General features: G+C 43.4%; 1 protein-coding gene across 2 annotated transcripts in view; it reads right to left on the bottom strand.

Moving 5' to 3' along the window:
* Nucleotides 1-13,445, bottom strand: part of LOC147624453 (mitochondrial metalloendopeptidase OMA1-like) — a 38,939-nt gene extending 25,494 nt beyond the window's left edge. The window contains exons 1-3 of one of the 2 annotated variants that reach the window (XM_086819443.1): nucleotides 12,701-13,445; nucleotides 12,078-12,542; nucleotides 11,703-11,854 (exon numbers count right to left, since the gene is read on the bottom strand). In XM_086819443.1, the coding sequence (XP_086675569.1) occupies nucleotides 11,703-11,854; nucleotides 12,078-12,542; nucleotides 12,701-13,237 (1,154 nt within the window). In that variant the 5' untranslated portion in view covers nucleotides 13,238-13,445. Of the gene's footprint in view, nucleotides 1-11,702; nucleotides 11,855-12,077; nucleotides 12,606-12,700 lie in introns of both variants that reach the window. The other variant, XM_086819442.1, reaches the window with a different exon arrangement.
* Between the last annotated feature and the right edge of the window lie 1,168 nt (nucleotides 13,446-14,613).

Genomic DNA, 14,613 nt, shown 5'->3' with positions numbered 1-14,613 from the left:
TAAGGAGAAAAGAAAAAGAGAAGACCATGAGCCTCATGCCAGGAAGCTCAAGGAATTCAAAGCAGGTGATAAATCTGTCAAATTTGATGTCTTTCATGGTGAACATGATGCTTCTAAGGTGTTAGCATTTGTGGCACAGTTTGACATTGCTTTTAGCGATGAGGATTTCACAGAAAAGTCGAAGGTGCGCCATGCTAGCATGTTTTTGAAAGGGACTGCTGCTCATTGGTGGATCACTGAAAAGATCACCAAGGATCCCATCTCCACTTGGAAGGAATTCAAAGATAGATTTTATGCTCAGTTCTTGCTACCCAATGCAGAGCAAACTCTCACTCAAAAGTGGGACAGGCTGGAACAAAGAGACAATGAGAGTGTGCAACAGTATGTTAACTGTTAAGATTCTAGAAATGGGATTGGTCATGGTGAAGGACATAGATTAAGCATAAGATTAAGGTGGATTAAACCACACTAAAAACTCCATGACTAGAGAGAGAGAGAGATTGCACACTCAACACTATTCCCTTGTATTGCATATCACAATGAACCATACAATGATATAGGCTCTCTAGCCTTATCCCACTTTACACATCATCATCCATGTGGCAACTCCTTTTCCACTCTTTTAGTCAACACTCACACACCATACAATATTACATGTGGCATTCCATCTCACCACAATATCTTGCACTTCTAGAGTGCTTTCCCACATACACACATACACACAATATCTTGCACCTCTAGGGTGCTTTCCCACATACACACAACACCACGATTACATCTCTCAACACCCCCTCTTAATCGAGGTGTTCTACAACTCACCCATCATCCATCATCCATACAATGTAGCATTGCACAAACGCAATCGCTATCTCTCAACACTCCCCCTCAATGATACATTGGAGTGTCCATCATCCAAACATGTGTGCCCGTGTCTACCATCTTAGACACCTAGTCCATTTTGAGCCGACTCATCGCTCACAGCGGAACCACTGAGTCCGATTTGAACATGGAAGTTCGGGTGGGAACCAACCCATGCGCATGCACCTCACACGTGCATCGCTCATGCACACATCACAATAACTACCATTTCGAGCTTCTAGGTGAGCTCGGGCAGGGCGACCCTCATACCATGGATGATTACAAAATTTTTTCCGTTTTGAGCACGCATGCTCGTGGACGATTTGTCCATCATCATTTTTGGGTGAAAAATACAAAATTACAAACCTTTTTGGCCGAAGCCGGGCAGCGGACCCAAGTGCAGATGAGTGATGTCCAATTAAGGTGTGTGTGAATCCATCTTTATGTGGCATTGTGACCTTAGCTCTATTAACGTTTTTTTTAAAAAAAATCATCCACTCGAATTACGGCATTTATGCTATGAAATAAAGAAAACGATAGGCGTGTGTGCTAGATTTCTGTCTCATCCACCCACGCGGTATCCTGCAGAGCTGTCAACCTTTGCGCCACTTGCAACTTTGGACCCACTGGGGTCTTCTCCTCCATAAGCTTTTTCTGACTTTTCCTCGCCAAGCTATGGCGACTTGTTCCTGCTGTAGTTGCAGCTATCATTCCCCAGCAGCTACAATGGCCGTCTACATTGATGGCTTCTGCCTCAACTCAACTCATGTGGCTTCCATGCCTACATTGATGGCCTTGTTGTCTGGCGACTGCGTGCTCTATCGCCTTTCCTATTATTACCTGCTGCAAGCGTTGCTGATGCGCCTCCTCTAGTCTCTTCACATGGTTTCGCTTCTCACGATTTCTGTGAGCAAATGTTGCTGTTCGCTGCTCGCTTTCTCTACAGCTCCTATACTATCTCTGCAATCATCTCCTAGCTTGTTCTCTGTATGGAAGTTATCTGCGCTGCTGATTATAGCTCTTCAAAGTTGTACTCTGAGTACTTCGTTTCTCCTTCCTCTCGATTGCTTCTCTCCTCGGCTCAGATCTCTACTCCATACGCTGTTCCAGCTAGTGTGTGCTGCCCTCTATAGTCTTGGGTGTATCTTTGTCTACACCACCACGAGTCTCTTCATGCTATTGTCTTGCTCGCTTAGCTGTTGTGTTGCCCTTCTCTGTAACCAAGCTGCTTAACGTTGTGTGCGTAACAACCGCCTCCTGCAAAACTGCCTAATATGAGCTCTTTGCTTGCTCATTGAGATCCACCTCTCAATCTCTCAGCAGTGGGTGTTGAGAGTTGCCATTTGCACTTGTTACTGTCACTTTGCCTCCTCTACCTCTTCAATGAGGTTCACACAGCCATCCAAATGGCCTTCAAGAGCTCCCCGATTTGAGCTCTAACATGCATGCATCCATTCAAGTTTTAGTCTCTTTGCCTCTTCTAAACCTCTCATTGAGGTTTTTCCCATAGCCATCAACATGGCCTTGCAAGTTTCCAAATGAACTTGCACTCTCTATGCTTTTTCTTGCATACAAACTTCAAGGGTGCTTCTTCACATGGTCTCTCAAATGAAACCATAGGTGCAAACCAATGTGAAAACTCCAAAAGCTTCCACCAAACATTGCCCATCTTCTATGAGCAAAAACATGAGCATCACTCTTTCCAATGTGCTCAACCATGGACTTCTTCTAAGCCCATAACCGCTTGTCCCTTCTTAGACAAGCATTGCACCTCTTACACTCTTTGCCCAAATGCAAAGAACCATGGGATCCACAAATCCCACACATAGCAACCCTTCTCAAATATGAACATTCTTCCATGCTCAAATACAAAATTTTGAGGCAAAACTTCACAAAACCAACCTTCTTGAGACATAATCAGCAGCATATCTTCTCTTGGCAGCTTTTCCTTGATGATGATGAAGACTCCATAGCCTTCATAATGCTGAAATCTTCATTTTCAGCTTCCTTGATGATGAGCAAGCTCTCCATGTTGCAAAACTCCATTTGCAACTCTCTTGGGCAGCTTCTATGCAACCTCCTTGTTGCAAATCTCCTCTCAAATCCTCACAAATGCAAATCTCCTCTCAAATCTCATCACAAATGCAAATCCAAATGATAATATGAGTGTGCATAATTTTTTTTCATAATAAACTGAAAATAATGCTTAATCAAACAAACACACAAACAAGCTAATATACATAATAATCACCCATGACCAAGAGCCCATTTGGCTCTGATACCATGTTAAGATTCTAGAAATGGGATTGGTCATGGTGAAGGACATAGATTAAGCATAAGATTAAGGTGGATTAAACCACACTAAAAACTCCATGACTAGAGAGAGAGAGATTGCACACTCAACACTATTCCCTTGTATTGCATATCACAATGAACCATACAATGATATAGGCTCTCTAGCCTTATCCCACTTTACACATCATCATCCATGTGGCAACTCCTTTTCCACTCTTTTAGTCAACACTCACACACCATACAATATTACATGTGGCATTCCATCTCACCACAATATCTTGCACTTCTAGAGTGCTTTCCCACATACACACATACACACAATATCTTGCACCTCTAGGGTGCTTTCCCACATACACACAACACCACGATTACATCTCTCAACATTAACAAATTCTGGAAAGTGTTGCTGGAAGTGACTCCCTTCATGCAAATCACAGAGGATGAAAGAAAGAGGAAGTTTCGTTCTGGACTACAACCAGCATATAGATCGGGTATTGAATTGCACCCGAAACATACGTTGCAACAACTCACAGCTTCTGCTCTTGCTACGGAGCAATTGGTGCTCAAGATTAAGCAGGATCAAGGAGGTTCCAAGGGAAAAGACAAGGCTGTCCCAAATCAGCAAAAGGGTGGACAACCACCTAAAAAGAACTTCCGGGAGCCTTACAAGGGTGGTAAAGCTGAAAATAATACATCTAAAGAACAGGGCCCAAGAAAGAACAAATTCGGCTTAACCTCGGAGCAAAGAGAGCAATATGCCAAGGATGGAAAATGCTTTTCTTGTGGTAGCAAAGACCACATGTTTCGGCAATGCCCAGATCGCAAACCAAAGCACGAGGACAAGCACACCAAAGCTAATGTACATGCAGTTCCTGATGTGCAAGGAAATACAGGTCATGATGCAAAAGAGCGTATGGTTTGCAAGGCTTGGGGACAAATCAAGGATCAGCCCGCACTCTTTATGTTTGATGACTGTGCAACTGACAATTTCATCTCTATGCAAATGGCAGTTGCATTGGGAATTGAGGTTGAAAACATGGAACTCAGATTGAAGCCGAAGCTGCATTTATTGGTAAAGAGGTGCAGGTTACCCCTTTGATAGGGAAGTTGCGCATCCATATCCAGGGCTACCTTGATAATGAGCATTTCTTAGTTGCTCCACTGAATGGATGTGATGTATTGTTGGGCAAGCCGTGGCACCATAGGCTTGAGCCCCGCAAAGACTACAAGTCTAATATGATTTCTTTTATGCATAAAGGCCGCATGCATTTTATTGATGCTGGCAAAGAAGGGGATTCTATCCCAGTTGTATCACACATCCAAATTAATAAAGCAATGAAAAAGAGTCTTTCAGCGTACTTGGTTTTTGTGCGTGATAGTCTTGTCCCAAATCATCAAAATGTGGATGCTATGTCTAATGATAGGCTGGATTTCCTTAATGCATTCAAAGACTGTTTTGCTGACTCGTTGCCAGGTGAAGTACCTCCCAACAGGCCCGAAGATCACCGTATAGATCTTGTGCCAGGTAGTTCTCCACCTAACAAACCCGCATACCGAGTGAGTGCTGCACAACAAGAAGAAATCATGAAGCAGGTCAACGAGCTTTTAGAGAAAGGTTTGGTTCAGCCCAGTTCCTCACCTTACTGCTCTCCTGTGCTTCTTGTTCAAAAGAAGGACGGATCATTCCGTATGTGTGTAGACTATAGAGCTTTGAACAAGCTTACCATCAAGAACAGATTTCCTATTCCACGTATTGATGATATCTTGGATAAGCTTGATGGCTCGGCTTGTTTTAGCAGACTTGATTTGAAGAGTGGTTATCACCAGATACGCGTGGTGCCACAAGATGTCCATAAGACTGCATTCAGGACAGCCTTCGGATTATATGAATTCTTGGTAATGCCTTTTGGTCTCACCAATGCTCCTGCTACTTTTAATCGTATGATGGATAGGATATTCCGACCCCATCGCAAATTCACAGGAGTCTTCTTTGATGATATCTTGGTTTTCTCCAAGAATGAGCAGGAACACAGAACTCATTTCGTCACAGTGTTCGAAGAGTTGCGAAAGCATAAACTTTTCGTCAATGCCAAGAAAAGTGAGTTTTTCCTTTCAGAGATTCATTATCTGGGTCATATTGTATCCAAGGATGGAGTTACAATGGATCCTGCAAAGATAGAGACCATTCGGAATTGGCCCGAATTGCAAAACGTACATCAAGTACGTAGTTTTCTGGGATTATGTTCGTACTACACGCGTTTCATAAGGCATTTTGCTATGATTGCCACTCCTCTACATGATCTCACGAAGAAGAAAACTGCTTTCAAATGGACTTCCAAGGAACAGGATGCTTTCTTGCAGCTCAAGCATGCGATCATATGTGGTCCAGTATTGATTGTTCCTGACTTGCACAAGTCATTCGTGGTTGAATGTGATGCTTGTGGTGATTGCATAGGAGCTGTCCTAAATCAAGAAGGGCATGCAGTTGCATACGAGAGCCGTCGTTTGCATGATGCTGAGCTTCATATGGATATCTATGAGAAAGAGCTCTTGGCTGTAATTCATGCCTTAAAGATTTGGAAACACTACCTTCTTGGGGCTGAATTTGTAGTCAAGACAGATCATCAAAGCTTGAGATACTTTCTATCTCAAACCAAGCTTTCAGAGAAGCAGATGAGAATGGCAAACTTTCTTTCCATGATTCATTTTCAGATTGTGCATACCCCAGGAAAGAAAAATGTAGTGGCCAATGCACTATCTAGGAGGCCTTATGTTGCTGCAGTCTCAGTGGCCTCTCATGGAGATCTATCTGCTATGAGAGATTTGTATCATTTCGATGCTGATTTTTGCCATATATGGACTGATTTGATGGCTGGTCATTCACATGCCTCTTATGTTATCAACGAGGGTTATCTCATGAAGAATAATTGCCTGTGTGTGGTAAAGGATTTGCGTCCAAAGGTTATGGACGAATGTCACGCTCCACCTTATGCTGGTCATAGAGATATTATGCCTACTACTCGTATGATTCAGAGGTATTTCTTTTGGCCAAGCATGCGTAAAGACTTTGAGGCTTATGTGCGTGCATGTATTACTTGCCAAAAGGTGAAATTTGACAGGCAAAAGCCTCCAGGTTTGCTTCAGCCATTGCCTATTTCCTCGCAACCAGTATCACGATGGATTTTATTATGGATTTGCCTAGATCCCAGCATGGGAATGATGCTATTTGGACTATCGTGGACAGGTTTAGCAAGCAAGCTCACTTCTTGCCCGTCAAGAAAACCATTAAAGCTGATCATATGGTAAAGCTTTTTCTTGCTAATATTTTCAAGCATCATGGTATGCCTAAATCCATTGTTGGGGATAGAGATCCCAAGACTACAACCCTATTTTGGAGGGCTTTATTTGATAATATGGGTACTAAACTTGAGTTTTCATCAGCTTATCATCCCCAAACGGATGGCCAAAGTGAAGCTGCAAATTCAGCCATGTTGGATTTATTGAAGTGTTATGTGGCAGATCAAAAGAGTGCATGGGAGAAGTATCTTCCACTTGTTGAGTTTGCCTACAACAATACAATCCATGCTTCCACAGGCAAGGCTCCGTTTGAGATTATTTATGACAGAGTGGTCTTGCCACCCATCCTTCGTACAAAGGATGAGATATTTGCAGCTGATGAATATGTTCGTGACTTGGATGTTGCCTTTGGTCAGGTGCGGACAGCCATAGCAAGATCTCAGGATAAGCATAAAATGGCTGCTGACAAACATAGAAGGGACATGGAAGTCAAAGAAGGTGATTGGGTATTGCTGAAATTTGAGAAGGCTAGGCTTCGGAAGAGGCCAGGACGAGAAGGATCATATCCTAAGCTTTCTCCTCGCTATTATGGACCCTTCAAGGTGATTCACAAAATCAATGAAGTGTCCTACAGGCTTGCTTTACCTAGTCATTGGAAGATTCACAATAATGTCAATGGCATAGGTGGATCAGCCCTCTGCAACTCCTCCTCATAACCCTTACACCAGCTCCGTGCATCACCCTTCAAACAGATTTGCAAAAGGCGTAACATTTGAGCGGGTGTCTGGATATGGTTGCTTATGCACGCAACTTCCATGTTTTCTAAGAACTCTTCCACACTCTCATCATTTTTTCCATGAAACTCTGGATAAGGGAAAGCCATTGTTACCCAAAAAAAAACTCTTTTGACACAGATGCAAAAACAAAACCTTCTACTAACTCAATTCTCAGAAGAAAACTTCAAAACACTTCAGGTTTAGAAGAGGATGAATACATGCACATCAAACGAATTTGCATAGTTAATCATGGGAATTACCACCGGCAAAGGAGACTCCAATATTTCCCTCAGTCTTTCTGGCCCAAACATATATGCCATACGCTGTTGAAAGAAAATTTTTCTGTCCACATGAACATTTATCTGAATTCTTTGGGTAAAATGGAAGGGAGTAAATTGAGGTCCATTGTGATTATCCATTGAGAGTGGCCATCCAACTCCCAAGAGGCACGACTGGCTAATTTCCCAATTCTACCAGAATTTTTAGGCAACACATCAACTGTGAAACGGCACTAATCCCAAGAATTTCAGCCTGCAAACCATACTTCAGTTGGCTGTCAAATCAAGGTAATATAGCACAATTTTAGAAGGCATCTGTCACACAACTGTCCTGGCATAGCAGTCATTCACTGAGATTAATCACATGCACATGTTTTCAGTCTTGTAAACTGAAGGTTCTTGGAATGCTCCTCAGTGGGGGCACCAAAAACTGTGAAGGGAGGCGGAGAAACACGGAACACCTCTATAGCAATGCCTTTCCACAGTTCGGAGTACACACCAACATCAAGAAAAAGGGGCACCAGTCAGCTACTCAGTGTGCTGACACAACATTTAACATCTTAAGCATAAAATCTTGTCTCTACCCTCATTCAATTTTCTAAGTAACTGGAACATACATTTGATCAAGACATGCAAGGGGAGATGGGCACATCAACATCTGCCACCCTTTACTCAATTGATACATATGCATATAGGGGTGCACCCTTATAATGAAATAGGCTCACAACCATAAGCAAAATGATCACCACAGAGAAATGGTGAGAGAACCACTTGACATAACAAGGTTACATTCCATCAATTATGAGCTTTCTGCAAAACTTCAGTTCCCCAAGAAAAGTCAACATCAGTAAGGAACTTCAATTCTCCCAACCTGGCAAGCAGTGTGTGACTAGGAGGCACAATCACTTTATGGTCTTCAGTCTGTCTGTTGAAGAAGCATACCACCATACATACATATTCTCTCAAGCAAAACCAGAGGGCTGTCTTTCTCATACACATGAGCTTTCCACAAAATCAGAGAGTTGGTTATCATATACATGGGTTTTCCAAAGCCACAAACTGGTGATTCCTCCTATGTATATGAGTTATTTCACAAAAAAGAGAACAAAAAACTAGCCAGCCGTCACTTACATTGCATAAGCTGCCATCATGACAGAGAGCCGCACTCTTTAGGCGTGGTACCTTCTCTTCATTCATACAAGTAGCGTTGCAGCTTCTCCTCCCCTCCCAAATTGGAGTGCCGTGGGCTGTTCTGAGGGTACTTCTCTTCAAAGAAAACGAGCTCGTCTCCTTTCTCTCTCAAACACAGAGAGCAGCTTCTTACTCATAAGGAAAAAAAACACACGCCTTCTCACACAATGGCTGTGCTTCTCCCCTTACTCACATGGGCCGCGCTCTTTGAGAACATTAGAACTACAACTCCCCTTCACACACTGGAAACTACGAGCTCTCTCACACTCTTATAAACATGGATTGCGCAGCTCTTTGAGAGCCTCATAACTACGCAGCCCTCCTATACACACGTGGACTGCAGCTCTCCCTCTACACACCTATAGAGAGTGCAGCGCTTCTCTCTGAGAGCCCTTCTACACACCAAATAGAGAGAGCTGTGCTCTCACACACTCTGCTACGCACAGCTACGCACCTTCCTTACTCCCTCTGAGAGCATCAGAGAGTCGAGCTCTCACCATCACACTGGCTATACAGGCTATCTCTTATACACACCTGGCTGCGCACATGTACTGCGCATAAGAATGGCGAGTTCTCCCTTTTACTCACTCTGAAAGCTACAGCTCCCCTCCTATACACCTATAGAGAGTGCAGCGCCTCTCTCACACAATTTGCTACGCACAGCTACGCAGCTTTTCTACACACATGGGCTGGGCTTAGAGCTTTAGAGCTGCGGGTACCATCTCTATCTTCTTGAGCTTGCTCCCCTCCTCTTCTTATACACCAGCGTGCGCTGCCCGTTCAACCAAAGAGCATTATATTATTCATAATACTCCAACGTATGTCAGAGTGCTCACCCCACCTCCACGCGGCGCCCTTTTGAATTTTGAGGCTAGTTGAGGAACTTTTGAAACCATCCAAGGCCACCTTCTATTTTTAGCAAGCCTTGTATTAAATTCCATGGTGACTCTTGCATTCAAGGAAGACTTTGCACCTTTTTAATAATATCTTGTGGACCACAAATACCTTTGTTTCCCATGAAATGCCAAGGACCGGTACTGTAGCTGACCTCCTCTGACGGGTCCCTTATCCAGTTTTTTTTTTTTAAAAATAGTGCTTTGCATGCTCACATTATTTGTCAACATCCTTGTCCACATATGATAGTGCTAAAACCTGCCTTGTGAAACTGATTCTCATCTCACACTCCTTCCATTTCTTATTTATCAAGGTAAACCAATAACTAACTGTACACATTGCATATTTTTGTTAGATCCGTTCACATGTGGCCTTATACCCCCTTTGGCCCTTGGAGATGGACACCCTTTATTTGTAAATGCCATGCATAAGTGTGTACATATGCCAAGAAAATATTACCAAAAAATACCTAACAACGTCATCAGTGCCCAATGGTGGGTGTAGAACTCTATATCAAGATATGCTCTCACACGCGCACTCCACACACACTCACACACACACACACACACACATAAAAGCATATATTCACACAAAGCCCTATATCTCCATATGAGATGCAGTCCCCAAGAAAGACTTGATGACCAGTCACTAATTTGCTCTAAAGGCTTCATGACCATATCTACAAGTTTAGAAAGCCAAAGCCATAGTTGTCAAGTACGAAAAGTTCGATTTGGTACGGTACGTTCAAATACAGTCTCGGAACGCACCGCTAAATTTTGAAAATAAAAATACGGTGGAGGTACGGTCCATTCAAAAAATAAAATAAAAAAATATGGTGGAGGAAGAGGGAAATGATTGAGAGAGTCTAGAGGGGAGAGAGGCTTGAGCCTTGAAGGAAGCTCAAGGGAGAGGATAGACTTGAGCAATGAGCACTTGTGAGTGAAAAAAAGATCAAAAAACAGCCCCAAAAAATGGTCAGAAAAAAGAAGGGCAAAAAAATGGTCGCGAATCCTAGTCGACCATACCTCCACCGTACCATACCGAACCGTACGTATCAACTGTACCGAACCGTACCTCCTAGGCGGTGTGCGAACCGGGTGCCACTATGGCCAAAGCGTATGGAGAAAAAAAATGTGGAGAAGGAAAAATGCCGAAATCAAAAGCAAAATATATACATATTTGACGGCTGATTCAGTGTGCCTTGAGGGATCTTCATCGTGAACCACTATGCAGAACCCTCTGACTTCCCTGAAGCCAGTGTAGGTGCCTCCTCAAGGTCGTATGACCATGTATATACATATATGGATTGTACACACAAACCTATAATAGGGTGCAGAATCTAAAATATAGCGACTGTTTTTGGGCGATTTTTAGCTTTTTCGGGCACATTTGAGAAGTGATGTTATCATGAATATACAATTGGACATCATGAAGTTGCAGACCGTGGATTGTTTGATCTGAGGATTGAGCTATGGATACTATTGTCCACACTCTTTATCGGTCTCAACAACCGCATGTGGGCTATAATCCATGTTTATGGATTCAATGGTTTACAAAAAACCGTGGATATGTGGATATCATTGTTATTGTATTCTGGATAACCTTGTGCTCGACATAGGAAGCACCCCCCAAAGCTTGTATCAGATAAATACTCCTTGGTAATGTGACATAACCAAGGGGGGCCGGGCCCATTCGGTCCCAATGTGGTGTCAAGTATTCAAGTGTGCTGGTCCAGAGAGGCTGTTGCATGAGATCAGGAAATCGAAAAGCTCTCGCCTTTGTCTTCCTAGATGAGTACTTGACTAAGGACGATGTAATCAAGGGAGGAACACATTAAACCAGTTCCTTGGAAAAGCTGAACTGCCTGAAGGTGTCTTCTAAGAAATACCAATCCACTAAAAGTTGAGATTTTCCCTCCTTGGTCCATTCCATTGTTTCCCAGAAAAAAAAGCCAATGACACACTAGGGACAATGGACAAACATAAAGCAAATGCACTTGCAAAATGGTACCCACGACAGTAGCTAGTTCCTGTAGCATAGTACAACACCATATGGATGGCCATTGCATGAGGAGGCAAGCCAGTCTATGGGGAGCTGAGCCAATTGCACATACCTTCGTGAGAAAGGAAGCTCCAAAAATAATAATGACACTGACTGAATAAGTTCTGGAGCGTAGAAAAAAGCAAGCATAAATAGCTGTATCAGGGTCAAATATAAATGGCGTGTCATGCGCTCGGCACTGTGTCTCGCAACAACATGTGCAACCTGTAAATTACAAAACCGCATTCAAGACATTATCAAGCAAAGCTCTATTGGTCATGTATCATGATAAACGTGTATGTGTGTGTGTGCATGCATGTGTGCATACGTGCACCCCTGTGTGTGTGTGCGCGCGCGCGCGTGAAAAAGAAAAAAGGTTGGATGTGTCATCCTTGTCCCAAAGAAAAATACAACCTAAAACAAAAACATGGACAGTAAAGTTTTTTACCTCATGACCCAAAACTGTTGCAATCTCTTCATCTGTTGGGAAACACTTTAGAAGCCCAGTGAACACAACAATTTTACCCCCAGGAAGGCAGAAAGCATTCACAATATCTTTGTCTACAACGAAGACTTCCCACTGGATTTTCTTCAGATGTTCCACAAAAGGCTTGGAGCCCTCTTTCAATCCCTTTTTCCGGCTTTTGTCGACCCATCGATCATCCAACACTTGATCTTTACTTCCCCATTGTGCCGAGACTGGAAAATCAATGTTATCTTTCCACATCAAGACATTCTTGTCACCTGCCTTGGGTACGTGCAGCTGGCCTCCGTGTTTCAACTCCACAGTATGCGAATCCTCGAGTTGTGTCCCTTCAAGTACGGCTCTGATGATATCTTTGACAATTCTACGCACTCGAATGGTCTCAGGGTGGAAGGGTGGGAGGATGAATGGTTTCCACTCCTCCTTGAGCTGTGCAGATACAAGGTATGAGGGGAGTGGGGGGGGATGATTTTTCTGAAATGTGACCCCCCCCTTTTTTTGTAGAAAATTGGGCAAATCTATTAACTCTCAAAGAGCTTTAAAAAAAAAAGAAAAAAGAAACAGTCAAAGATTAAATATGAACTTACAGTTTGGAACTGATCTTCCACCAATTTGATCTCGAAGTCTGGTGGAATGAGGACAAAGTGCTTGCGGTAGGTGTACGGCACAACCTCGCGGTTAGAGTAGTAGATCGCAATGCACAAACCAGTGGTCGCAATGGTGACAAGCACATACTGCCGGCTGCTCCACTTCCTACCAGATCCTCTGACTCCTCTCCTTTGAAAATGCTCGACGCCACGCGAGTCCGCGTAGTAGAAGCGGAGCCCCTTGGAAGCTTTCAGGTGGGAGACCGCACTTCTGGTGGCGGCGGTTGCGGCCGGTGGTGAGCGGCAGAGAGATGATGAAGAGGCTCTGTGGCTGTGAACCTTAAATGTGGACACGGATTCTCTGCCATAAACCCTAACTATGGATACTGGCTCTCTGGTTATGCGGCCATCGCCCCTTACTATCATTGTCAAGCACCCTTGTAGGTATGAGGGCCAGGAAGACAGGGTTTGTCTGGTAAAAAGTCTTTTATGAAGCGAGGCCGCGCCTTGAAATCCTTTCTTAAGGTACCGCGCCATGTGTGTGCCTCTGTGTGTGTCTCTCCAAAATATGAATTCCTAACGTGTGCAGAGCTATGTGAAGATCAACTGTCGTAGGTTTTGCTTGACAGTCTGCAGCAGAACCCAAGACGATCTGTAAGAAACGAGCACATGCTGGTTGGGAAGAGTCTGGATGTGGACTCCAACAGGTATGGAACAGCTGCTACTTCCGGTCTGTTTTCTAGAATTTCTAGAAGCAACTGAACTCCTTGCCAACTTTCTACTAGCGTGAGAGTGAGTGAGAATGTGCACGCGTGCGTGTGCGTGTGCATGTGAGTGTGCATGTGCGTGTGCGTGTTTCGAACTCGTTACGGGCCGCGTGCGTGTGCGTGGGGAGTTTCGAACTCGTTAGGGGCCACGCTGAGTAGTCCAGCGGGGTTAGAGTGCGCATCTGGTGGGTCAGAGTGTGCGACGGCCCAACCCATCTTATAGTCCCCCGACCTTCGCACCACCACTTCCCCACCTTAGATCCCATGCCTCCCACTTCTTAAATGCACCGTGCCATATAGTGCTGAGGATGAGTCTCCCTCGTTTATCTTCACGTTATTAAGAGATCCCTCGTTTTGTAGGTTGTGTAAATCACCTAACTCAAGCCTATTTAAAAAGAGACGAGCCTAGGGGTTGCTTTTTATTGTCTTTTATGCCTTTGCAAAAGCATGCCTTAAGGGAATTCCAAACTTTAACTAGCAAAAATAAGGTATTCATAAAAAAAAGAAGCTTCGATACATATATATTTGGTGGCAAAAAACTATTGGTTGAGGTTTATTTTTGCACTCCACTTTTCCTCATCATAGCATATCAAGTAGGCCCCACTAAGCATATAAAGTGGCATCTAACTTACCCACATCAAAGAAAGTCTCTCTCTCTCTCTCTCATATGGACAAGGAGTCTCCCTCATTTTGTCCATGTGAAAAATGGCACTGAGAGCCCAAGTTTTGTGGGCTAAATGTGTAAACCCCTAACTAAAGCCTACTTAAAAATAAACAAATGTAGGGACTACTTTTGATTGTCTTTTATGCCCTTTCAAAAGGAGGCCTTAGGGGTATTCTAAACTTTAACAAGGCAAAAATAAAACATTTATTAAAAAAACCTTGAACACTCCACTTTTTCTCCTCATAGAATATCAAGTAGGCCCCACTTTTCATAATCATACCTAGCATATCAAGTAGCCCCCACTTTTCATCATCATACCTAGCATATCAAGTAGGCCCGACTTTTCATCATAGGTAGCATATTAACTCTCTCTCTCTCTCTCTCTCTCTCTCTCTCTCTCTCTCACATATATTTATGATTGCACTTGAAATTTATGATTGCACTTGAAATTTACAAGGTAGAGAATTGCTACTACGCATGTA

Source organism: Cibotium barometz, chromosome 25 (assembly GCF_041138505.1).
Source record: "Cibotium barometz isolate CiBa-2024 chromosome 25, ASM4113850v1, whole genome shotgun sequence".
Taxonomy (NCBI): Eukaryota; Viridiplantae; Streptophyta; class Polypodiopsida; order Cyatheales; family Cibotiaceae; genus Cibotium; species Cibotium barometz.
Note: the sequence above shows the minus strand (reverse complement) of the source record. Positions and strands in the feature narration are given on the sequence as shown.